Genomic DNA, 25,167 nt, shown 5'->3' with positions numbered 1-25,167 from the left:
GAGTCTCTCTCTATTTTCTGGCTTCCATGAGCTGAGAAGCTTTCCTTTACCATGCCCTTCCACCACCATGATGTTCTGCCTCCCTTCAGGACCAAAGCAATGACCATGAACTGACCATGAACTGAGACCTCTGACCATGAACTGAGACCTCTGAAACCATGAACTGAGACCTCTGAAACCATGAGACAAATTTGTTTGTTTGTTTGCTCAGGTGTTTTCAAAGCAATGAAAAGCCGATTTACACAACCAAGTAGCATCACAAAGTAGGGTACATCATCCTGTAACCAGTAAACTTGAACATTGGAGGGAACTTCAAAGATCAGTTGGCTCACCTCAATTTCACCAGATGCATAAGATCAAGGGATGCCAAATGTTCCACCCAAGATAACATAGAACAAGTTTCCTCATATCTGTAAGTACAGACTTCCTTCCTCCCACTCCACTATGGGGCTGTGGAATTTCAGATACTACTTTCAAATGAGGAGTCTCTCCTTTCTTATTGAAGTTTTGGTATTGTTTCTCAACCTTCTGCCAATGGTATTAGAACTTGGCTACTTAAGAACAATTTTCCTGTTTCATGAATTACTTTTGAAAGTGACCTGAATGTGAAGTACTATTTTTAGCCTTTTAAAAATACATTTTTCCTCCCATGTAGTTATAGTTCTCTTCTCTATTGTCAAACTCCCCCAACCCCAATGGGGAATGTTTTTTTTCTGCTTTGACCTACTCAATTCCTCAATTTCCTATTGGAAAAATACAAAAACACACTGTTTTAAGGGATATTACTTATTGAATTTCCTGAAGCGTCAAGCACAGGTTTTGTTAATGTTTACTCAGATGAAGGAACTAAAGTTTGTAAAGCCAAGGAATCATATTTGTCTTTCGATGAATGCACATAATTTCAATTAGTGTTATTCTCATCTCATGCAAGAGATTAATTTTGAGAGAACGAAGAGTATAGTGGAAGAAGGGAAGAAGAAGAATCATTTTCTCTCCCAAACTGCATCTTTGTGCTTTCATGAAGTGCATTCTTCTTTTTCAGGGAGGGGAGTACCAGGGATTGAACTCAGGGGCACTCACCCACTGAGCATAATCCCGGCCTTATTTTTCTATTTTATTTAGAGACAGGGTCTTACTGAGTTGCTTAGTGCCTTGCTTTTGCTGAGGCTGGCTTTGAACTCTTGATCCTTCTGCCTCAGCCTCCTGAGCCTCTAGGATTATAGGCGTGCGCCACTGCGCCCGGCATGGGGTACATTTTCCGGTGATCATTGCTCATGCTTACGCCAAGAGGCTGATCCCAGATCGCAGGAGGCATATTCTAGAGGTCCAGTTGGATAGAGAAATCCATGAGACATTGTGTCGAGAAGCATCCTTACTCAAGGGACATTTGCCCAAAATGCCAGTGGAGGCTGTGCACATGCCTCACAAGTGCTGTTCCTAGGTCTGGATTTTCATTTTCCTGATTTCACAAGAACAGGACCTCTCTCATATGCTAGTCTCTCTCTGATATTTTGATATACCTTATAGTTTTTTATTACTTTAATAAAGAGATTGACCTAGCATTCGTTATCTGCAGGTACAACTCACATGATGGTGTGTGAGATGGCTTACTTTAGTATGACTCCTCTGAGGACATGTTGCATAGTGACATGCAGGGAGTGCCATACCACCTGTGCTTCTGCTTAACAGGGGAATCATTGCAAGTCATACTCCAAACAGAGAATTTCCTTTTCTATCAAAAGAAGTTGAATATAGTCTTCTCCATTCTAGCCGAGTGGCAGAGAACACAGGCATAGTACACAGAAACAGCTGGCAAAAACATAGCTCTGGGCCTAACAGACCCATGGACAGAAAAGCTCCAGGAAGGTGAACAACTAGCTGTGGTGTGCTCGACACCTTAGAAGGATAGCAGATAGGACAATCCTTAGCGTCAACCAGAGCAAGTTGCATAAACAGACTGAGTAATATATAGCTTACTATGAAAAGGTGCTCAGTCAACAGATTAGCTCGGAACAGTGAGGATTTTTACATAGACCACACTTAGGGGGCCACTTCCTTTGTGAGACAGTGCTGTGGTTTGACTGTCTCTCTCAAAAGTTCATGTGTTGGGAACCTAATCACCAGATGCACACGTTGATGGTATTTGGGGGTGGACCTTGGGGACATAATGGAGGAGTGATGAGGTCATGAGGGTGGGACCCTGGGATGGCATTAGTGGCTTTATAAGAAGAGGAAGAAAGACCTGGGCTAATAGGCTGTCCTGTTCTAGGCACGTGATGCTCACTTACATGTGAGGATTCAGCAAGAAGGTCCTCACGGGATGCCAGTACCTTGATATCACACTTCCCAGCCTCTAGCACTGCGAGAAATAAATTTCTTCTTTTTAAAATAAATGATTCCAGGGGCTGGGATTGTGGCTCAGTGGTAGAGCGCTTGCCTAGCACCTGTGAGGCCCTGGGTTCGATCCTCAGCACCACATAAAATAAATAAATAAAATAAAGATATTGTGTCCAATTACAAACTAAAAAATGAATATTAAAAAAAAACCACGATTCCATCTGTGGTATTCTGTTATTACAGCAGAAAGTGGACTGACAGAGTCAGAATTTCTCTGAATAATGGTTATAAGAGTTACAAAACAGCTTTTCCTTCTTGCTTCTAAAGAGCCCCCAAAGGGCTCTGATCAGGATGGAGGTGGAAGGTGGTGAAGGAGTGGAGAGCTAAAGGGATTTTCACTGGCCAGGAAGCAAATCCAAGTGCCAAGATAGAGGTGCAGATGCAGAAAGGAGGCTGGTCTCCCTCTTGTCTCCCAGTAAAAATGAAAAACCACTGAACGGAGTATTCTTGGGGGCAGGACTAAGTTTGGGTAGAATTTGGGGGAAAATTAAATTTAGGAGAGGCAGGACAGCTATTGGTGTGTGTGAGCAGTATGTGGAAGCAGAGGAGGAAACGAGTTCTCATCCTACCTTTTACATTCTTTGAATGATTCCAGTCAAGATGTAAACTACTTGATCATTAATATTAAAATTCAGACTGGGTTTTCTTCATGAGGTCAAAAGGTGGCCAAGATTTACAGGATTCACGTGTGAATTTAAGCTTCCACTGAAAGATCAGGAAACTGTGTTCTTCTCATTTAAAATTCTGCTATTATCATAGAAGCCTTGATTAGAGAAACTCCCAGATATTTTTATAAATGGATAACTGGATAGTCATTTCCCTAACCCACAGCTGTGTCCCATATCTAAGGGACAAAAGCTAGAGGGAGGCACATGTCTGTACTCTGAATGCAAGCAGCACTTAAAGGCTATGGGCTGTGGGTAGGAGGGCCCTCACCCATCACGTCACTGTCCTTGTTACAGTTTGACCCAAGTTCCATGATGACACATTCTACTACTTCTAATTAATCACATGACTTGGTGAAGTTTCTTAATCTGTTGGCTTAAACTTAATGGCAAAATAAAAAAAAATAATACCACTTACCTCACAAGGTGACTGAATGATATCCTCTCTACAGGACACCCAGTACAGTGCTTGGCATGTAGTTACTTTTTGTTTTTAACAAACCTTACTTCATACTGTCCCTATTCTTGGTATCATTAGTGTTTTTCCACTAATGACAAGAACTAGGTTTTTGGTTAAGTTTGAAAATGGGACCTAAACTTAAAAACACGTCTCCTCTGCTTTCCTTATATTCACAGATGATTCCTGTAGAATTATGGGTATGTTTTCTCAAAGATTTGTTATCTTTTCCAGCTTTTTCTTTACCCCCTTTCATCACTCCGATCTCCTAGGCACTTTGGGGTTTGGGCCCCTTCTCTTATACCCCAAAAGGAGAGGGCTGTTGATTACTTCAGTGAGTGCCTTCCCTACGGAGCCGTTTTGTGTGAGACCCGCCTTTGACACACCTAACTTACATTATCAATATCAGTACATTGTCATGTCTGCCTTACTTGATCATAATTGACTGCAGAGGCAGGATAAACTTTATTCACCTTCAAAATACCTATGCATCTGTGCCTGCTTTTGTGATAAGTATTAGTAAGTATTTTAAAGTGAATGAGTAAAGACAATAAACCACAAGATTATCGACCATTTGCAATGTCCTTTGTTAAACAAGACAATTGTGTGTTGAAACTCTAAATCCTTGTCCTTTGGGTGTTCCTGCTCTTTACAGATTGGGGTGTCAGGCCCCAGGCACACTTGCTACGATTTCCATGGCTCATCTCACGGGGCTTCCTCTCTCTCAGGTGTAGCTACCTCTGTCAGAGAGGGCGGGTTGTGTCCTGTTAAGACCTAAAGGCAAAGTTCTGTCCTTTCTTCTGTTTTACACAGGAAGCCATTCATATGCTGTATTTCTTTTACCTTTTATTTTTTATACATTGTTAGGGGATGTTGAAAGAGATATTCCTCTCACCCTGTGACTTTCTATCATGTTGGGACACTTGCAAAGTCTCCCTAGCATCACAGGTGTGCCTGCTAGGCTCAGGCCCTGGGGAGCATAGCCAGGCCCTAGGTCCACACAGGCCCAGTCACGCATTGCAGATAGGTGCAGTCTCCTACCCACAGCACACAGCCTTTAAGTGCTGCTTGCATTCAGACTGTACATCAGGTGCAGTCTGTTCACAAACCCAGAGCATTAAAATCAGGATGATTCCAGGACCTTGAGCCTTGCAAATTAATTTTAGCCATTACCTTTGTAAATATAATCAAAATCAGTGATGTCTTTTGAGTATTTTCCATTTGTAGTAAACCACAGGTCCCCCCCTCTCCCATGGCAGGAACAGTCCCTTCTTGCCAGCACTGACATATGATGTATGTTCCATCACACTGCATGAGTCGTGGCCTCGATGCCAGTGGTGGATTGCATTGCATGCCATTCATATTCACAAGCAATTCATTAATAATTCTGGTTTCAGCATCTTGGGAGTGAGCCCCCCTCCTGTATTCTTTCATACAGTGATATACTAAAGTGTTTGAGAGTGTCCAACACCATACCTGCTTGTGGAGTCCAGAAATCCAGTAACACCAGAGCGTTGAGGCCAGTCAAGCTCATTGGTAATTGCCATTGGCAAACTGAAGAAGGAATTCTAAAGAAAAATAATGATCAATTAGAAATTATCCAAATGGCCATTTGTTTTTCTACAGGTAGTAAGTCTATCTATGCCCTGAGCATTGTTGCGTGGCTATCTTTCTGTCTCTCCCTCTCTTTAAGAGCTTTTGGCTTCTGAGGCAGATGACTCAACTCTGACCTTCACCTGAGAGTTCACAATGATCAGCATCACCCACGAACTAACTGGCTTCCAGTCAGTTCCTGTGAAACACATGGAACATAAGGAGGCTTTCTGAGAGGGATGCTTCATTGACAGGTAAACTTCCCACTCTTAAATTTTCTGAGATTCCCTCATTTTTCAGTTTAGATCATCAGATGATTGCCAGAAAGGTAATTTCCCTGAAAAAAATAGTACCCAAGACCCCTGCAAAAATGCCTTTGCTGGGTTTAAACTGTGCTGTTAGTCAATAAGATGGTGCCCCTGCCCATTCTGGCAGCCTCAGACACTTTTGGGAATTGAATGATGGTTTATATCCCCATAAAGATGCACCTGAAGCCAGTATGGCCTGTAATTTTGGGAGGTTTATAGACCCCTCTATGGTTTGAATATGGTTTCTCCCCTCCGAAACTCATATTGGGGTTGAATCCCCAGAGCTGGGTATTAAGAGAACAGAAACGTCATCAGGCTATGGGGCTTAGAAGTGGGATTTTTAAAAGGTGATTAGATAAGGTCATCAGGGTGGAGCTGTGTGATGGGATACTGTTGGTTTTATAAGAAAAGGAGAGATCATGTGTTCTCTGTCTCTCACCAGGGGATGCCCCGCACTCCCTCAGGAATCTCTGCAAGAAGAACGACATCGGATACAACCTCTTAATCTTGGATCTCCAGAACCACGAGCCAAAATAATCTTCTTTCTTTTTAACTTACTAAATCTGTGGAATTGTGTTATAAGCAACAGCAAATAGACTAATGAATAGCCCCTGCAACTAGTGTACAGTCAAGAACCCCTGACTTGGAGTGTTGACAACAATAGGATTCATTTAAGTCACATTTCTATGGCTGGTGCAAAAACCACAGGAGAAAAATGTGGTCAGCTTTGACTTCTTATTGTTCCTTTTATAAGTGCCATCTGGGACAAATCCCTCCTGTGGTCTAATTTTTTTTGAAAAAGCTTATCTACTGGTATGTTTGGAATAGCTTTGTTAGATTTAGTAAGTAAAAGTACAGGATGCTCAGTTAAATTTTAATTTCTGGCAAAGAATGAATAACATTTACTATATGTATGTCTCATGCAGTTGTTGGGACATAGTTATACTAAAACGTTTATCAGTTGCTTATCTAAAATTCAAAATGAATTGGTTGGTCTGTGTTTTATTGGGGAATCTTACTTTGGTTAGAAACCCTAAAAGTCAATATTTCCTTTTAGTCTTGACTAACAGGAAACCTGCCTCTCTCAGTATTTAAATCCTGTCTCTTTTTTTGAGGTAAACATGAAAACCTGAAGTCCTCCTTTAATGATAATTTAAGACTTAAATTAAGACAAATCACAGACTCCTGTCTCCTGCTATTTTCCCACATCCATGATGGTTCTTCCTGTGTCCTACAGAGACGGACTGCGGAGGGAAAGTTAAGCCCCTTGAAAAATGCCTCTTTATAGTTCTTTCTGATGACAAAGTAGTACATGCCTGTTCATGTCTGTTTGTCATAAATGTGTTTTTATGTCACCATCAGCACATGCCTGTTATAAAAACTCAAATATTGTCAGGTGTGTGGTCACACACACCTATAATCTCAGAGTCTTGGGAGGCTGAGGCAGGAGGATGGTGAGTTCAAAGCCAGCTTTAGCAAAAGCGAGGCGCTAAACAACTCAGTGAGACCCCGTCTGTAAATAAAATACAAAATAGGGCTGGGGATGCGGCTCAGTGCATGAATGCTCCTGAGTTCGATCCCTGGTACCCCCTCTAAAACCTCAAATATTATAATAAATTACAATATAGAAATAGAGAAAGGACAATATAGAAGCCCTTCATTGCCATTCCCAAGAGGATAGATACTGTGAGATAGATACTGTTAAGGTACTGTCCCATATATACAGTATGTATAAAATAAAATCTACCATAATCTTACACTACCAAAATCTTTACACTTGGAAAAACTCAAGCAATCTTCCTACCATCAGAGTGTTAAAGAATTAGGACTCCAAATAAATAAAATAAAAATATTTACTTCTCAATTGTGGACTATTATGGGTTGAATTTTGTCCCCTCTCCCCTAAAGATATGTTGAAGTCCTAAATCCCAGTACCTTGGAATATGACCTTATTTGGAAATAGAGTCATTGCAGATATAATTGGTTAAGACTAGGTCAATCTGGAATAGGATGGCCCCCTAACCCCAGCTGACTGGTCCTTATAAGAAGAAGAGAAGGAGACACGGAAATGTAGATACAGGGAAGGCCACATGTTGGCGGAGGCAGAGATTGGAGCTACATTCTGGGAAGCCAAGGAATACCGATTGCCAGGCCATCACCAGGAGCTGAAGAGGGATGGAGCAGATTCTCACTCAGATCCCTTGGAGGAACCAACACTGTTAGCATCCTGGATGGGATTTGTAGCCTCCAGGTCTCAGAGACAATTTTGTTGTTGTTGTTTGCAGTCACCCAGATGGTAGTTCTTTGTTAAGGGGGTCCTAGGAGACCAGCACATGACCCAAGTTGGACAAGTCCCTTCTAATTCTTATTATTCAGGGAACTAAGATTTGATTACCTTGTCAAAATAAATCATATGACATATACATGTGTTCCAATGTAGCAGTTGTCTATAATGCCTGCGAGACCTCATGGGTCTCTGCTCCTCCTTTCTCGCTTGACTCCTTCTGTGTGCGGAAATTTCCATCCTTATCATTCCCGAAGCATGCTTCCCAGGGGACTGGAAGCAGGAAGGGTGATCAGGAAGGAGGGCTTCCTAGGAGATATTGTCATAAAATGTGACATCTCTCCTCCAAAGGAGAGGAGGAAGCTCATTGAAAGGAGGCCTACAAGTGGTTTCAGGAGTCCCTGGAGTCCCAGTGACTGTGACTTTCATTCCTCAGGAGTTTGGCACCCACCACTTTCTGCTCAAAACTCCACCTCATTGCTGTGGCTCAGCCTCTCTCTGTTCCGGTTCCTGCTTTTCCTGCCACTTCCCCTGCCCTTTATCTTATTCCCCCCACCCATCTTTCTGCTTACAATGTGTGTTTGCTGTAGGAATAAAGAATATTCAGTTCTGCTAGAGAAGACAAGAAAAACAAATAGAATGGATAAAACTTATAAGCTGTGTTAGGCAGAGATAGTGAGTAAGCAAGAGGATTTTGAGGTGTAGGCAGAATTTATGAGCTGTATCAGGTCAGTCAGTAACCCGTAAAACATGTTAAAAGTTAAGAGAACAATACACTCCTTCCCCACCCCACTCCTTTACCTCCTTCTCTGTTGTCTGCACAGTGGGGCCTGAAGATTTGGAAACCAGACATGGAACTAGGGTTCTGAATCTGGATGGGATTGTTCTCCCTTCTGCAGGAGGAGGAGAGATAAGAACTCTGCTGGCATAGGGAGGCATGTCTAATTTCCTCTGTAGTCTGAAATATTAGTGATATTAGTGGTAGTTCTGAAATGTGCCAGTAAAGTAGGGAAAGGAATCAGATCTGTTCTCCATGATGGACTCTACAAGTACATTAAAACTCATAATTTGGACACAGTGACATTGGACATGGGGCTCTATTTTCCATGCAGCTCCCATTCTCAGTCAAGTGAGTGATAAAGTTCTTTTCTCTGTTGGGGGAGAGAAGATATTGAAGGGTAGGGAAAGTGAGGAAATGGCAGGTAACTGTCTTTGAAATTGCCTCCAGTGTTTTCTCAACTCAATTCCTCCGAAGGAAATGGATCTCAACTAACTGGGAGATTCCTGGAAGCCTCGATACTATCAGGGAATTCTCAGTGCTGGAAGAATCCCTGGGTAGGATTTAAACTGTACTGGACAGCGGCTGGTGCTGAATCGCAGCTGGGCCCGGGGTGAGTTTGCATTCCGCAGCTATAGCCCTGGAAGGCCTGAGCAGGCCAGCTGCATAGGTTTATCCTGCTGATTTGATTAACTTCAAAATAAGGCAAAGCTATGTTTTCCTGATTGAATGTCTTAGACTTCACTTACAGTGTCATGGTGAGGTTTTAGTGTTTCTAACTGTGCATATCAGGGAAGAGGTAGCTTTAACAGTATTCTTTGTCTCAGTATCTCTGATGACTAGAGGAATATTACCTTATCTACTTCAACAGCACTGTTGGGAAAATCAAAAGACGTAGTCAGCAATGGATTGACAAGTCAGAAGCCCTGTACTATGAAAAGGATTGAGGTTAAGATGGACCACCTGGTGTTCCTTTCCAAAAGGATTGTCCCCGGTTTAAGTGTAGTGTAGTTTATGATCAGATAACAGAAAAGATTTGAGCAGACTAATAGCAGCCTTGACATATCTTTTCTTTGTTAGTAAAATCAGTAGATAATAATGAAAAGTAACAGCCACTAATAGAAAATGTTTTATAGAGCCTAACCAAATAAATAAATAAATAAATAAAGATAAAAAAGGAAAAGAATGTTTAAGTCACATTAAATACTAAAAGCCTTATTCACGCAACATTATACCCAAGGTATTTCAGGCATTTAAGGCAGGAAAAATGCAAATTAAGATTTCCCTGATCAACTCCTACTTATTGCTCTTGAGCATTCATGTTCTTAGGAACTCATCTTAAATGTACATATGTGTAAAGATTTAATATTTACCTAGAAAAAAATTTCAAGCTTAAAGAGCCTAAGCAACCCAAAGAGGGTGAGGTCAACCATTAAATTGCCCCCAATTTTTCCACTTTCATCAATGCCATAAATGTGTTTTTATGTCACCATCAGCACATGTATGCTATTTTGTGTAATATTTTCCTTTAATATTGCTCTGTGTATGTGTGTATGTATTTCCATGCATTGAGAAAATCCACTGGCACTTTCTCTCTCTCTCTCTCTCTCTCTCTCTCTCTCTCTCTCAGAAAACAGATTTATTTTTCAGTCCCATGGCTGCAAAGTCCAAGTTTGAGGGGCCCACATCTAGTTAGAGCTTTCTTGCTGTGTCATCCCCTGGCTCATTCTCGTGTTTTAATCAATATCTAGTAAATAAAATAGTTTGGAATTTGGATATGTTAAGCCATTGCTTCAACAAGCAACTGATGTTAGGTGAGAGAAAGAGTAATGGCATCAATCACACAGTCACTGGATTGTGCCCATCTTCCAGTGAAAAAGGGAAGATCCTTGGTGGTTTTATTTCACTGTTTACATTTGGGCCCTCCCTGTACAGAAATGCTGTGGAAAATTTGCACAGTGTATTCCCTTCTCTAATACACTCAACTGGGTTAGATCTGAATTGATTATTTCCAAACAGTATAAAGTCATTTGGAGGAGTTTGCTGGTAACTGCTGTTGAAAAAAGATATGGAAAAGAATCATCCTCAGTTAAATAAGTAATTTTTATTTATTTCCCAGGAATTAAACTCCCAAAGAACGTTATTTTTGCCAAAAGAATAAAATAGCTCTTGGATTAGTGTTTGGATAATTCTGCGAGTCTCAGGGCTGGGGAATTAGAGACAAAGGCTGTTTGGTGTTGGGACCACAGATGTTGCAGTTCTGCTGCTGTGCGACTCCTTCACTGTCCTGCAGGTGGTGCATGTGAGACTTAATTGCTGTTTCATACCTTTCAGTTCCATAGTCCTGTTAAAGTGTCACCTCATGGCCTGCCTGCTCAGGTCCTCTTCCCACCCACCCAACTGCGTTTCACAAGCTTAGTGCCTTTTCTTTCTTTTTAATGTTTATTTTCTTAGCGCCTTTTCTTTTTTAAAAAATTAATTATTTTAAATCAGTATATATGACAGCAGAATGCATTTTGATTCATTGTACACAACTGCAGCACAACTTTACATTTCTATGATTGTACACAATGTAGAGTCATACCATATGTGCAGTAATACATGTACCTAGGGAAATAATGTCCATCTCATTCCACCATCTTTCCTGCCCCCATACACCGTCCCTCCTCTCCCTCCCCTTTGCCCAAAAGTTCCTCCACTTTTCCTATGCCTCCCCCCTCCCTGTTATGGATCAGCATCCACTTATCAAAGAGAACATTTGGCCTTTGGTTTTTTGGGATTGGCTTACTTCGCTTAGCATGATATTATCCAACACCATCCATTTACCTGCAAATGCCATAATTTTATTCTCTTTTAATGATGAGTAATATTCCATTGTGTATATATACCACAGGTTCTTTATACATTCATCTATTGAAGGGCATCAAGGTTGCTTCCACAGTTTATCTATCTATCACCATGCACAAAACTCAACTCAAAGTGGATTAAGGACCTAGGAATTACTCTAGAGACCCTGTGCCTAATAGAGGAAAAAATAGGCCCAAATCTTCATTAAGTCAGATTAGGACCTGACTTCCTTAACAAGACTCTACAGTGCAAGAAATAAAATCAAGAATTAATAAATGAGATGGGCTCAAACTAAAAGCTTCTTCTTAACAAAAGAAACAATAAGGTGAAGAGAGAGCCTACATCCTGGGAGCAAATTTTTTCCATGCACACACATCAGGTAGCACTAATCTCCAGGATATATAAAGAACTCAAAAAACACCAAAGAAACAAACAACCCAATCAATAAATGGGCTAAGGAGCTGAAAAGGCACTTCTCAGAAGAAGATACATATTCGATCAACAAATATATGAAAAAATGTTCAACATCTCTCGTAATTAGAGAATGCAAATCAAAACAACTCTAAGATTTCATCTCACTCCAGTCAGAATGACAGTTGTCAAGAATACAGACAATAGTAAATGTTGGTGAGAATGTGGGGAGAAAGGCATAATCATACATTGCTGGTGGGATTGCAAATTGGTGCAATCCCTCTGGAAAGCAGTATGGAGATTCCTTAGAAAACTTGAAATGGAACCACCATTTGACCCAGCTATCTCATATAGTGCCTTTTCTTATACGAACATCAAAGTCTGAAACTTTAAGGACTCTCCTTGACCTTCACATAAACTTTCCTGCCAAGGTCTATTTAGGCTTTGCTACAGTAATAAGTCCTACAAATAAATTTGTACCCATTTGTGATACTTCAAAGTGCTATTTCCTAGGTTACTTTTACATTTGAAGCGTGAGGCGGGAGGAGAATCAATATTGAGTTCCCCTTATGTGCCAATCACTGAGACAGGAAACTTGCACAAATTGTATAACTTTATAACACAACTCTGAAGCAAAGATTTTTCTTCCTCTTTCTCTGCCTTCCGAAAGCACTTTTTGAGTAGTCATCATTTATCAGATGCTGGATATTATTTCTGCAAAAATAACAATCACCTTCACTTAAGAAAGGGCAGTAAATTAAATGACCAAGCCCTAATTCAATGAGAGCTACGGGGAGAGCCCTGTTTATCATGGGCACCTCTGGTTGCTGGATGTGGCCTGAAGAGGATTTCCGTACTTTACATTGGTGGAAGACTCTCTTGACCAGAGCAGTGCAGAGCCTAGAAAAGCTCTGCTGAATAGAACTGGAAGGGAGTTTGGTTGACTTCTAAGATCACAGAGCTGTAAACAATGGGGCTGGGATTTGAACCCAGTTCTGATGGAACTAGGAAAGGGACAGCTTGGGATAGCCTTCAACTTTTAGTAGCCCATTTTTATATATCTGGTTTTTGCTTTCCTCCCCCACTGACAAATCCCAAGAAGTCACAAATTGGCCAAGCTGGGTTGGCTAGTTGTTGAAAATGAGATTTCTGATGGCCTGTTTAGGGAATAGTCTCCTAGATACTACCTTGGGTAAGAAGTTCAGAAATCTGCAAGTAACCTGAGAGTTGCCCCCGTCTTTTCCTTCTCTGTTTCTCTTTTACGGAAGCACAATTTCATCCATAAAGAGAGCAGAATGAATGTTTGAGGGATAAATAGGAAGGCTATATGTAACCCTACATACTCACACATCGCTCAGCATGCCAGGGCCCCTTCTGGCCTTACATGCACTGGGAAAGGCAGACCCTGAGGGCTGCACTCTGCCACCCTGGAGCTCTGCCTTCCACAGGACTGGCAGGTAAAGTCCAGGAGAATAGAGAGGGAACAGAGCATCTGGAGTCTGCCAGTGCAATCTCAGGCCTAACTAGATTAGGCGGCACAGCTCTTATGAACTAATGCTTTGCAACAGACAACTTCAAGAAGGCAATTTAACTCTGTGAGTTTGAGTTGTAAACCTTATAATTCCATGTGTATGAGATGAATCTCACATTGAGAGAAGATTTCTGTGGCCTTATACATTACAACTTACACATGCATGTGTGGGGGTGTGCACACACACAGGGAGAGAGAAACACCCTGAGGACATCAAGGATTAGTCTGCACTGGGCACCTCTGTTGAATATCTCCAATATTGTACCAGGCAGCTGTGGGCTTCTTTCTCTAGAAATCACAGTATAAAGAGGCACAGATAGTGAACAATCCCAACCAAGTGGCCTTGAAGACATTCCTTAACCCCTCTAGGCCTCGATTTTATTACCCTCAAAAGTGAATTAGTAATGAAACTTATCTCATTGGTTGGGTGAAAGAATTAGAAAAGATAATCCATGTACAAAGTTTCGATTGTAAATGCTCAATAAAAGTTGGATGTTTATAGTATTAATAGGGAACCCCAGGGTGCTGTGGCAGTACATGGAAGGGACACCTAAGTTACATATGGAGATTGGGAAAGAGATTTTGGAAAAAGTACTATCTAATGTCAGAAGGTCTGTGCCCCCTCAAAATTCATATGTTAAAGGTTAGTACTCAATGCTGGGAATGCTAAGAGGTGTGGTATTCGGGACATGATTAAGACACTAGGGCTTTCATCCTCATGATTGAGAGTTGAGACTTTATAAAAGATTCTGGCAAACTCCCTTTTCCCCTTCTACCATATGGGACACAGCTAGAAAGTGTCATCTTTGAATCAGAGAGCAAAACCTCACCAGGCACTAAGTCATTTGTGTCTTGATCTTGGACTTTCCAGCATCCATAACTGTGAGTAATATATTTATGTTGTTCATAACTTACCTTGTCTTAAGATTTTTGTTACAGCAGCCAGAACATACTAAGACAGTCAGTCCTGTCTTAGTAAGAGGGAGCCAGGCAAAGAGCGGTAGGGGGGAAAGTAGCTCAAACATTGTAATACCACATACAAAAACCTCAAGACTAAAGTCATCCTATATGTCCAAAGAAGACCAACAAACACCACGCACATCAGCTATCTACTTACACATAACAAATCATCCTAAATTTAGCAGCTGAAAACATGCTACATACAAGCATACAACAACTCAGCGTCTGTTATTATGCCCATTTGATGTACATTTAAACTTCAACTTCAGCCAAATAAGTAATTTTCAGGGAAAAGGTATAGCATCTAATCTTTGACCCTACGCCAGTCCACAAACTTAAGAGCAATGAAGAAGTAGTCAAATAAAGAATTCTAGTAAAATACAGCCAGTAAATACAGACAGAATGGCCGGCAAAAACTCAACCTTTCATCATCTTGCTTTCATATACCTTTTTTTTTTTTTAAAAAAAAAAAAAAAAAAACCTTGTCAGCTTCTCTTAGTTTCTCTCTTTCCCCTCTTCTATTATTTATTACTTAAGCTCCAAACCTATGATTTATTTATTTAAGGAATGAGTCAAGGGATGCATTTATCTAACTGCCTCATACCAATGAGTACATGCTGTGCAGTTGGGACTCTTTCTACCGATTTCCATTCCTTCCATCACTTATTTCCCAGCGTGAAGAAATAAATGACGGAAGGAATGGAAAACTGTACACAGACTCATAAAAGAAAGAAAACAAGAGTTTCAAACACAAAGATAATCACAAGTCAATTTTTTCATGGGGCCAGTGAAACAAATTTCACAAACAGAAAAAAAAAATTAAATTCCTCCAAGGGCCAAAAATGAACAAGGAAAGGTGAATATTCTCAGTGTTGACCCTTCCCACGATATTTGGTTACTTAAAGGTTTGATTGTTTCTAAAGCAGTCAGGCTGTGATTTGTTTGGGGTGTGGATAGTTTCTCTTTTCTGGGAAATGATTTCTGGAGTTTGATTCCAGAGGAAACCCAAGTTCACAGTCAAGTTACAGAGGTGAGTGGGGAGGAGACCTCACTGGGATCGCCTGATAACCAAGCCCATGTTCACTCCCCACTGTCTGGGTCATAAGGAATTATTTCATTTTCTTCTTCTCCTTCTCTTTATCTTATATCAAGAGGCTGTCACATGAAACCTTGCTGCCATACCCTCCTGGAGGTACACTTATAGTGGCCTTGGGTCATTGCCACAGCCTCTGGCCCCGCCGCCTCACTCTTCTCTGTGTCCCCTGGAGTCTCATGGAGAGCTTCTTTAAAATACAGAGACTGACTCAGTTTGTGGTGGGGTCCTAGATTCTGTCCAAGTTTAGGAAATGCTGGTCTACGGGTTACTGAAGCTACGCTCTGTCATCTCCCACGGGACACCCCCACTTCTCCAGCCTCTCCTCCATCTCCCTCTCCTACACTTCTCATCCACCTATGGTCCCCTGAACCTACCACTGCCCTTCAGACTTCTAGTCCTTGTCTTTATTGGCCAGTTGGTACTCATGAGTCAAGAGCTAACTAAATCCTAACTTCCCTCTGGGGTTCTTCCTTGAGCACCTGCTTTCCTCTGTTAGGTTCCTCTTTCACGTCCCTTTTCCACCTGTGCATGTTTAGCTAACTGCGCCTCATCTGCTGGCTTTAGGACAGAGTTGGCCAGCTTTTTCTGGAAGTGATTAGCTAATAAATTTTTTAGGCTTTGCAAGCCCTTTTGGTCTCTGTTGTGGCTACAGCTCTGATGTTGTAATGTGAAAGTGGCCATAGACAATATAAATAAATAATACGGCTGCATTCAAATAAAACTTAATTGAAAAAAAAAATTGGTGGAAAGAAGCCAGGGTCAGAGTTTCTGACCACTGTTCTGAGTCCCCACAGACTCAGTTTATATTTGGGTTCCATGTTTAACTCTATTACCTTGAATAGGTTAGACTCTTTTTCCAAGTCTCAGTTTCCTTATAAAATTTACAACACAATAGGGACTTTTTAGTGTTATCTTTGCTTGAACTGCTATAACAAAATGCCTTAGACTGAGTAACTTATAAACAACAGAAGTTTTTTGTTTACTCTTCTGGAAGCCAGGAAGTTCAACATCAAGGCAGCAGGAGATTCAGTGTCTGGTGTGTGTGTGTGTGGGGTTCCCTGTTTGCTTCATAAGTAATGCTTTATTATTGGATCCTCTCATGGCAACAAGGCAAGAAAGTTTCCTGGAATCTCTTTTATAAGAGCACTAATTCTTTTCATGAGGGTAGAAACTGATGAGTTGATCACTTCTCAAAGATTCCCACCCCTTTAGACTGTCAGCATTGGTTAATAGCTTCCAAATATGAGTTTGCGGGGACACCAACATTCAGGCTATCACATGTATTAAAATGAGATAATGCTAAATATATTTGGTAAAGACCTGCTAATATTTGCTTTGAATAATAATAATAATAATAATAATAATAATAATAATAATAATAATTTGCTTATTTATATTCCCAACTAGTCTTGAAGTTCCTTGAGGCTAGAAACTTTGAACATGAAAGCCCCGGTTGTCCATTCTTATCTATGTTCTCTGTCCAATAATAGAGTTGTGGTTGTTGAGCATGGGACTTCCTAGTGAGGGACTGATCTCAGTCTCTGATGCAGCCTGGTGTGGCCATGTGACTAATGGAATGGGGGGGTGGGGGGGAGAGAGAGAGAGAGAGAAATCTGGGAGAGATAGGTAGGTAGGTCTTTGCCACTTCTGTGCCAAGTTCTCCCCAGAGAAGAATGTCTTTAGTTGATCCTTTTTTTCTTACTTCAGGTGGGAAATGGCAGGAACAGGAGCAGCCACTTTAGATCCAGGACCTTTTCAGTCACTGAATTTTGGACTCTTTGTTATGGTAGCTGAGCCTTTACCCTGCCTGACTAATCACTAGTCTTTTTGAGAAGGACTGACTCAAAAAGCCTGATTCATCTAGTCATTCTTCCTGGCTCTCAAATACATGTTACCAACACATGACCTCTTTGCTACTTCCTGATCTCTTTTATTTTGAGCTCTTTATCTATTAGGATTTGAATTCTTGGCATGGGAATGCTGTCCTAAAATTCTGTCCCTGGAGTCTTTGGAAAACCTTGTACGTCATACATGCTCCTCTTGATTTTCCTCTAGGAATTATGGTCTAGCCCATCCCTCTGACTAACCTCTACCTATTGCCTTCGTAATAACTCCCCAGGAAATCATGAAGAGGCCAGTCTTGACCCCCAGACTACAGCTCTTCTCCACCTTCCACCCCCCTCCCCCAAGAAGTAGCACAGGAGGAATTAGTTGGAAAAAACTAATGAATGACAGGAGTCCAGTAATCAGTCCTAACTATCCAAAATTATTTTAAAATGCCAATATATTTTCTCTTTCTATATCCCCATAGATTTGAGATTCTAACTGTTTACCCGGTGATGAGTTAGTTCCATGTGACCCATTTTATGGCTAACATGGGAAAGAGTAAAGCAAAGTGATAGATATGATTAACCAGAGGGCAAAAGAGTATCCTCCAGTTGTTCCAGCACAGGTGTGGACACACTCTCCCTGCCTAACTATGCGGAAATCTCCATCTCAACTGCTGGGAGGGCAGGCATGTAGGCTGGGTAATTAGAAATGCCTTTCAGAAGTATGGGGCTTAAAATAATTTCGTCTTGTAGTTTTTCATAACAATGGACATTTGGCTTTTTAATTATCTTCAAAGGCAGCGAGGGCTAAAATGATGGATGCTTTCAGAAGAATGAACTTGGAATTGCACCCCGCTTTACTGGCACCTGGGAGACCCAGATGCTCACCTTGAGCTTGTCGAGAAGGGTGTTAGAATGATCAGAGCTCAGGAACAGACTGTCTCGCCTGTGTTCGTGAACAGGGAAAGAGAACAGAAGAACGTTCTGTCTCTGGTGGCCTGATGACTGTGGGAGAAAAGAATTCAGCAGTGTGGACATAATTTCCTTTTCCTGACAATAAATGAGAAGCAACCAGGATGGAGGTTTCTCTTCTCACCACGTAGCATCTTTAGCCTGCTAGCCTGTGAAGTGTCCAAGGAGCAGAAAATGTAATTTTGTCTAGTTTTACTAAACAATAGACTTTCCTCATCTTGAAAAAAATAATAAGAAGTACTCTAATGCTTAAATATTTTTGGAGTTAACTCAGATATAATTTCCATATTTTAGGTACTTCATGAATATCTGCCTTTATGCTTAGTGGAAAATTTAAGTGCCCTGATAAATCCAGAGAGTGGTAAGCGAGGCGGGTTAGTGAGAGTAGATTATAGCTCTGATCTTGCCTGTTTGTGGGTAATAAAGAGTAGCCCAACTTGATAGAATCATCTCAAAAAGGAATGAAGCATAGGGGCTTGAAAGACGAGAGCTGCTTTGCTCTCGGGTGAATATGCATTTTCTGCTGCCAGATTAAGGATTCATTTTGTCCTTGACACAGCACGAAATTCAGTCTGTGCCTACTTACCCTACAGACAACAGCCTGCCAGGGGTCGTGCGAAGATTTTATAATAGGCCAGGCAACAGTCTTCGGGAGAAAAATAAACATTTGGGAAATTGTATTTCAGAATCGCTTCTCTCCCTCCACCTCCTTCCCCAACCCATCATGCAATTCTGGTTCAGTGAAATGCAGCATTTAATATTTTGGAAAATCATTCTCGAACAGATGGGGGAAGAGGTAGGAGGGCAGCATCCGCTGCTGTCCTCCACGATCTCTCCACCTCCCCTTCTTTGCAACAAAGCAATTCAAGCAGCGACTGTTTCTCCTTTGAAGGGGGGTCGGTGGGGGAAAGGAGGAGCATGATTTACTCTTGGCTTTTCTTTGAGACCTTTCTAAGTTGGAGTCTTCCATGGAGTTCCATTTGAACCTGACTCCTAAGGTTTAGATGTTTGGAGAGAAGCGAAGGAGGTGGGGGACAGGAACATTTTTCTGTCCCTTAGCAGAGTGAGGCTCAGAACCCTTGGTTTCCGTGGAACGGTGAGAGTGAGACCCTTCATACTCTCTTTCTTGAACTACAAATATCTTTCCACATGAAGAAGCTCCTAATCTAATTAGCTGTAAACAGGCCTCTTGGGTGCCACACTACTTAACTAGAGGATGGCAGGAGCAGGAGAGAAGGGGCTGCTGGGGAAAGATGATCCACAATGATGGATTCCTTTTCAGTGGATATGGTTGGGATGGGGTGATGGACTCATATTTCTTTGTGAAGATGTTGGGAAGTTTCTCACTGAGTAAGTTGGCCTGTGATAAATACTTGTTTTTCCATAGTGTTTCCTGTCCCTTCCAGACAGCATGATCACGTTGTTTGGGCAGCAAAGAAATACTACCAAACACATTTAATTATCCTGAAGGGCCTCAATTTGTTATATGCTTCCCCACTGACAGACCCCAGTTAAGACCACATAGCCTAAATGTTTGTCTTGGAATAGGAAGTCAATCACCTTAGAGTTTTTTTATGGTGTGGATACAAACTTGTGGAGAGATTACATGCAGGGGTGGGTCCTTCCTAGTCTCACTGCTTGGACTATAGAATGCATATGCAGAACCTCTATCCTGTAGAAGAAGTCAGGGCAAGGTCACAGGGCCTCATTTAAAAAGATGGCTTTGGTTGATTGTGCTCTTCTGGTCTGTTTGGAAAGGTTTCCTAAAGGTTCTGGGTTTTGGTAAACAGTGGCCAATTTGGGGTGAGGCAGGTCCCAGGGTAATAAGGTGATGAAGAAAGGAGGCTGTAATTGGACTGATGAATTGAGAACAATCAGCCAGGCCTCAGATGCCCACAGACCAAAGCTGCCCTGTGACTGCTGTCTCCAGGCCACTTGCTCCAGCCTTCGGCCACCTAAAGTGCTTGGTGACTCTTCAACCCGCTCTGCCTCCCTCCTTTCCTACACCCTGGGGCGACACCCACAGCCTCTAGGCTTCATCCAAAAGGGTTCCAGCAGCTCATGGTGGGTAAGCAATCACCCCTTAGCTCCAAGCCTGCAGTTCTGCTCAGCGATACTGAGTGGACCCTGCCCACTACACTTCCCAGACTGTCTGTGGGATGCACCTGCCAGTGCAAGGCCCAGGAGGGAGATGGGAAAGGGGGAGGAGGAGGGGGGGACTATTTCCTGTCTTCCATTCCAGGACCCCATCTTCCTTTGCCCCTCCCAGCTCTGCCTCCTGGTGTCTTCTGTGGTCCCAGCAGCATTTGACCTGGGTGCTCTCATCAGTCAGACTACACCCTGTGCCCAGGTCTGGGCACCAGCTGCTAGACCTTTATGGAGGGAGACCCTGCCTACAGTACCACTGAGAATGGTCAGAACCAACAGAGAGAAGAGCATGAGCAGTTGTTGGGCCTCTGTGATCTTACTGCTGCTTGGGGTCTGGCAGATTCAACCAAGGGCACAGTGAGAGGGTGATTCTGTTCTTTCCCCACTGCCCACTCAGACTGCAGTGTTCAGTCATCCCCTGCCCCTGGAAGAAGTCCCCATCAGCCTGATTAGGCGTGTGCTCATTTCCAGATAACGTGCATTTCTCTGATTATGTTAAATTTTATTTCAGAAAACAAAAGCATCTGGTTCTGGTAGTCTGGTCCTCATAATTTTAAGTAAAATTCCTTGTTCCCAGCCCATCCCTAGCTTGAGGCTGGATAGCTGTGCTCAGGAAAGGGAACGTGGTCCACTTGGCCAGCCTTTCTTTGCAGTTACTGGCTGAGGCTTCTGACCCCTGGGGATGGTGGTGGAGGGAGAAGAGGTCCATTGGGCTGAGTGCCTCTGTCTGGGAAGATGACTGGATCTGGCTCTCTGTAGTGTGGGCTGTCCCAGGGCTCACGACAGAGGCTCCCCTGGTGGAGTTGGTGCCTTCCCCCCCCCCCTCAGTCACTTTAGTCTGCTGTCTCATCCCTGGTCAGTTGAAGGCCAAGCCTTGTGAGGTCACCTTCTCCTTCAGGCTGTCCTCTCTGGACTGTCCCTTCCCTTTCATGTGGTCCTTTTCCTTGCCCAGGGCACTCTTTCTGCTCTGCTGCTTCTGTCACTGCCTTTCCATTCCTCACAGGGTGTCACACATCAGCCCTCTTGGCTGCAGGCTCTGGTGACCCCATCCAGGTCTCTGGGTGGCTTCCTTATAGGGGGTGGGGTGGGGGGAGGCATCTGCATCTTCCCCCTTGGGGAGGGCTGGGCCCCACTGCCATCCTAAAATTAGCTGTCCCTAGCCTCAACCCCGGTGGACCCTTGAGGAAGGAGTTAAGCAACAGGCTACAGACCTGGTTTTACTCCTTCTTTTGCAGGTCCTAGTATTTTAGAGGTGCTCTAACATTTCACTTGGAAGAAATTAGATGGAGGGAAGGCAGGAATAGTTGGTCCTACATTTTGGTGGCCTCAGATAAAAAGGAGGTAGAAAGAAATATTTCAGTTTTTAACACCCTATCATAAAAACTATCCTAAATGATAGCCATCATTATTTATATCTTACAGACAAGGAAATGAAGGCTCAGAGTCAATAAGTAAATATAAGTGGCTAAGCCAGGATTTGAACCCAAGCTGGACTCAGAATCCAAGTGATTATACATACAGGTACACTAGGGGCTCGGACCTCCTCTCTGGATACCGCTCCTGATTGTGGAGTCAGCTTGGCACACAGCTCTCAGACTGTCAGTGGGGGTAGCTGTATATTCAGATTTGTTTGGGCCAGCCCAGGTTTTCCTGGTATTCGTTAGTATCGGTGTCTCTCCTATCAAACAGCCCAGTTTGGACAATAAATTAATTATGTGCTCATCATAATGGTTGGGGCTTGGGGAGTGCCATTTAGAGGGACCAGAAGCATCAGAAGTTTCTTGGGGGGGGGAATAGACTGTTTTCTGATGATGACCTCAAGGAAGCCTCCATTTCTCCTTCCAGCATTACCTTTCTCTCTTCTGGGTAGCTCAAAGCAACCTCTAGGGACAAGCTACTAAGTAGGAGTAGTGGAATTTCGGTGTTTCCATTTATGAGTTCAGTGCCCTTATAGTTCCATGTAAGATTGGAACTATCCAATATAAAAATGAACATAATCTTCCTGTGGGTTATTTAAATTTTTAATTTTTTTTAGAATGACATCACATGGCAAAGAGAAAAACACCTTGACAAGGTGAGAGGAGACTGCTGAAGAAAGCAAAAAGCTTTATGTTTGGCACCTTTAATGGAACTTCCCCCTTGCGTTTTGAACAAGGGCATCTGCATTTTTAATATTCATTGGGCCCTGCCAATTGTCTAGCTGGCCCTGAGCACAGGTTTTGGTGCAGTCCCCTGTGACAACTGTTAGCCTCAGGTAGCTGAAGCTGCAGATGATCCATCTGCTACTGCTGCACCCCCTGCTTGGGTGTGTGGCATTCAGACTGCTCTTTCCTGTTCCCTCCCATGCTTTGCCACGTAATTTCCCCAGGTCTTTGCAAAGTTCAAGGGGAAGATAATGGCCCTCCTGATGCTGTGTTAGGTGTGTTCTCTGATGATGACCTGATAACATACAGAGCTGCCTTCATAGTTCTACCCTGTACAGTCATTCCTCAGCATCTTTGGGGGATTGGTGATATGACCTCCCTTGGGTCTCCAAATCCATGGATGCTCAAGAGCCTTATGTAAAATGGCATAGATCCTCATATGACCTGGATACATCTTCTGATGCACTTTAAATCATCTCTAGATTACAATACCTAACACAATGTAAATGCACGGTAAACAGTTGTTATACTACGTTGTTTAGGGAATAATAACAAAAAATCTGCATGACTTCAGTACAGATGCAGCTACAATGGGCCTAACTATGTTGTCTATCTGCAGTTGGTAGAATTTATAGATGCTGAACCTGCTGATATGAGGGGTGACTCTATATAGGTTCATCATCTAAGTAACACACGTGAATCCCTCTCCAAGTGCCGGATGCCTGATAAGAGTCAACAAAAGTTGGCTTCCCTTCCCTTTCCTTTCCTTCCATGAGTCTGTACTTATTAGTGCTTCTGCCTTCATTTTTTCACATAAACATCTTCCAGCTCAATCCCGCTGCTCTTCAGGGAGGAATGGGAGGCTTGACTGTCCCCTGCTGCCCTTGGTAGAGCACAATGGTGGCCATCAGGGGCCAAGCAGTCTGCTGCCCAGCCCCATCTTGCTTCCTCAGACAGAATCCAAGCTGGAGCAGCCCCAACCCGCTCCTCTGACCTCCATGAGAAGCCAGGGGTTGCCTGTGCCCTCTCTGTGCACTCGCCATTTTTCTTCTTGTCTCCACCTGCCATCTTCAGGGTTCTGGCAGCAGCTGGACTGACATTGGAGAGTAGGAGAAACCCTTTGCCTCCGTTTGCCTAGAACTAAAATGGTTGTGGATATGCCTTTCATGGCAGATTTTGCTGATCAGGGAAATTTGCACCTGTTTGGAGTTGGCATCACATTGAGAGAGAGCAAGGGAAAACAGAAACAAAGGCCAGCGCATCCGGAATGATGACTGCCAAAATTACTTACCACAGACATCTGCGAAGCTGTGAGCCATTCCGGAGGGATGTGAAAATGAGCCCCAGCTGAGTCTCCCAGCAAAATGATTCCCCTGGGCTGTGAACCTAGGCAGCACAATTTATTTACATTATTTATGCACTCAAGTGGTTGGGAGGCTCCAGCTTGGGTAGTTATGAGAGCAGATAGCCTCGTGTTATTCTGTGCACAGCTCATCGTAACAGTGATGCATTACCACTTTTTGTGTGTCGGAGGGTATGAGGGGCACAGCATTTAGGAGCTGAATGAAATTTCTAGGCCATTGGAACTGTGAGCTGAGCTATACAGATGCAGGTGTGTTTCTCAGCTCAGCATAAAACTGACTGGTCTACAACATCCTGAGTGCATTATGGATGAATAAATGAATCAAGACTTTATCTGGACTCAGAAATATGCCCTAAATTTTGGTCCTGGAGATGGCTTTCTTGGAAAATACACCAATTTCTGTTACAATTCACTTTAAGGGTTAATGACCTCATGGAGCAATTTTGATTTTTTTTCAAAGATATTGTGGTCTCTTAAAGCCCTTAATCCATACACACAAAAGCACTGGATGGATGATTCTGGCTGATTAATGGAGAGATGAAGATAGAAAGGTCTCTATGTAGCCTGTATGTCTGGAGGTAAGAATCACTTAATCTGATTCTGAGGCCCATCCACACAAATCAGTCATCTATGGATATACTCTTCCGAATCCCGAGAGAAGCTGGGAAAGTCAATTGTTGCCTCCCTGTGGCAGAAAGGGAAGTTTCCTTTTCCACCCCAAACCCTTCCAGTGAAGCCAGAGGATGGGCCCAGTCTTACAGTGGTGGATTCCTAGTCTGAGTGTCCATGGAAACTTCAACTTGGTCATACAGATGGGAATTGAAAATAGCCAGGATATCCAGAAGGGAAGAGGGGAATCCATGAGCTTCCCTCAGTGACTCCAGAGGGTCTAGGGTTTCATCTAGATCTGCATTTTTATTATTATAATTATTTTTTTCACAGTGCTTATTTTTTCTAAGTTGCATACATATGTCACAGGATTTTACATTTCCTATCCTCCTTTCTGCCTCTCTGAGAGCCTAAAGGTGAGGACTGTGGGGTTTTTTTGCCATGGAAACACTGAGCCAAGTCTAGCCCTTGGTACATCACTGGAATAGTTGTCCAGGAAATACCTATGGAATGAATGGGTGAATGACTGAGGGAGTGAGAAGCTTCTGAAAGTTGGGAGAAAAACGCTGCTCAATAGATGCAGTGATGTGACCTCAGGATCTGTTTCCAGGAACGTGTGGGTGGTGAGCTTTCTCTCAGCTGTATTGGTGGCCCAGATATTTATGGCATTGGACACTTAGAGTACAGATCTTTTGCTCAGTTGCTTTGGGAAGCCCCTGCAGGCTAGAGCTTGGCGGTTGCCCTCGAATAATTCAGATTTGTATCTTTAGCCCAG

The 25,167-nt window shown here is 42.7% G+C and overlaps 1 protein-coding gene across 1 annotated transcript in view; it reads right to left on the bottom strand.

Moving 5' to 3' along the window:
- Nucleotides 1–25,167, bottom strand: part of Aoah (acyloxyacyl hydrolase) — a 202,798-nt gene that overhangs the window by 72,618 nt on the left and 105,013 nt on the right. The window contains exons 11-12 of the mRNA XM_005319198.5: nucleotides 23,712–23,806; nucleotides 4,996–5,087 (exon numbers count right to left, since the gene is read on the bottom strand). Of these exons, the coding sequence (XP_005319255.2) occupies nucleotides 4,996–5,087; nucleotides 23,712–23,806 (187 nt within the window). The remainder of the gene's footprint in view (nucleotides 1–4,995; nucleotides 5,088–23,711; nucleotides 23,807–25,167) is intronic.

The sequence above is a fragment of the Ictidomys tridecemlineatus genome, chromosome 2 (genome assembly GCF_052094955.1).
Source record: "Ictidomys tridecemlineatus isolate mIctTri1 chromosome 2, mIctTri1.hap1, whole genome shotgun sequence".
In the NCBI taxonomy this organism is placed as follows: domain Eukaryota; kingdom Metazoa; phylum Chordata; class Mammalia; order Rodentia; family Sciuridae; genus Ictidomys; species Ictidomys tridecemlineatus.
This window is presented reverse-complemented; position numbering and strand designations above follow the sequence as displayed.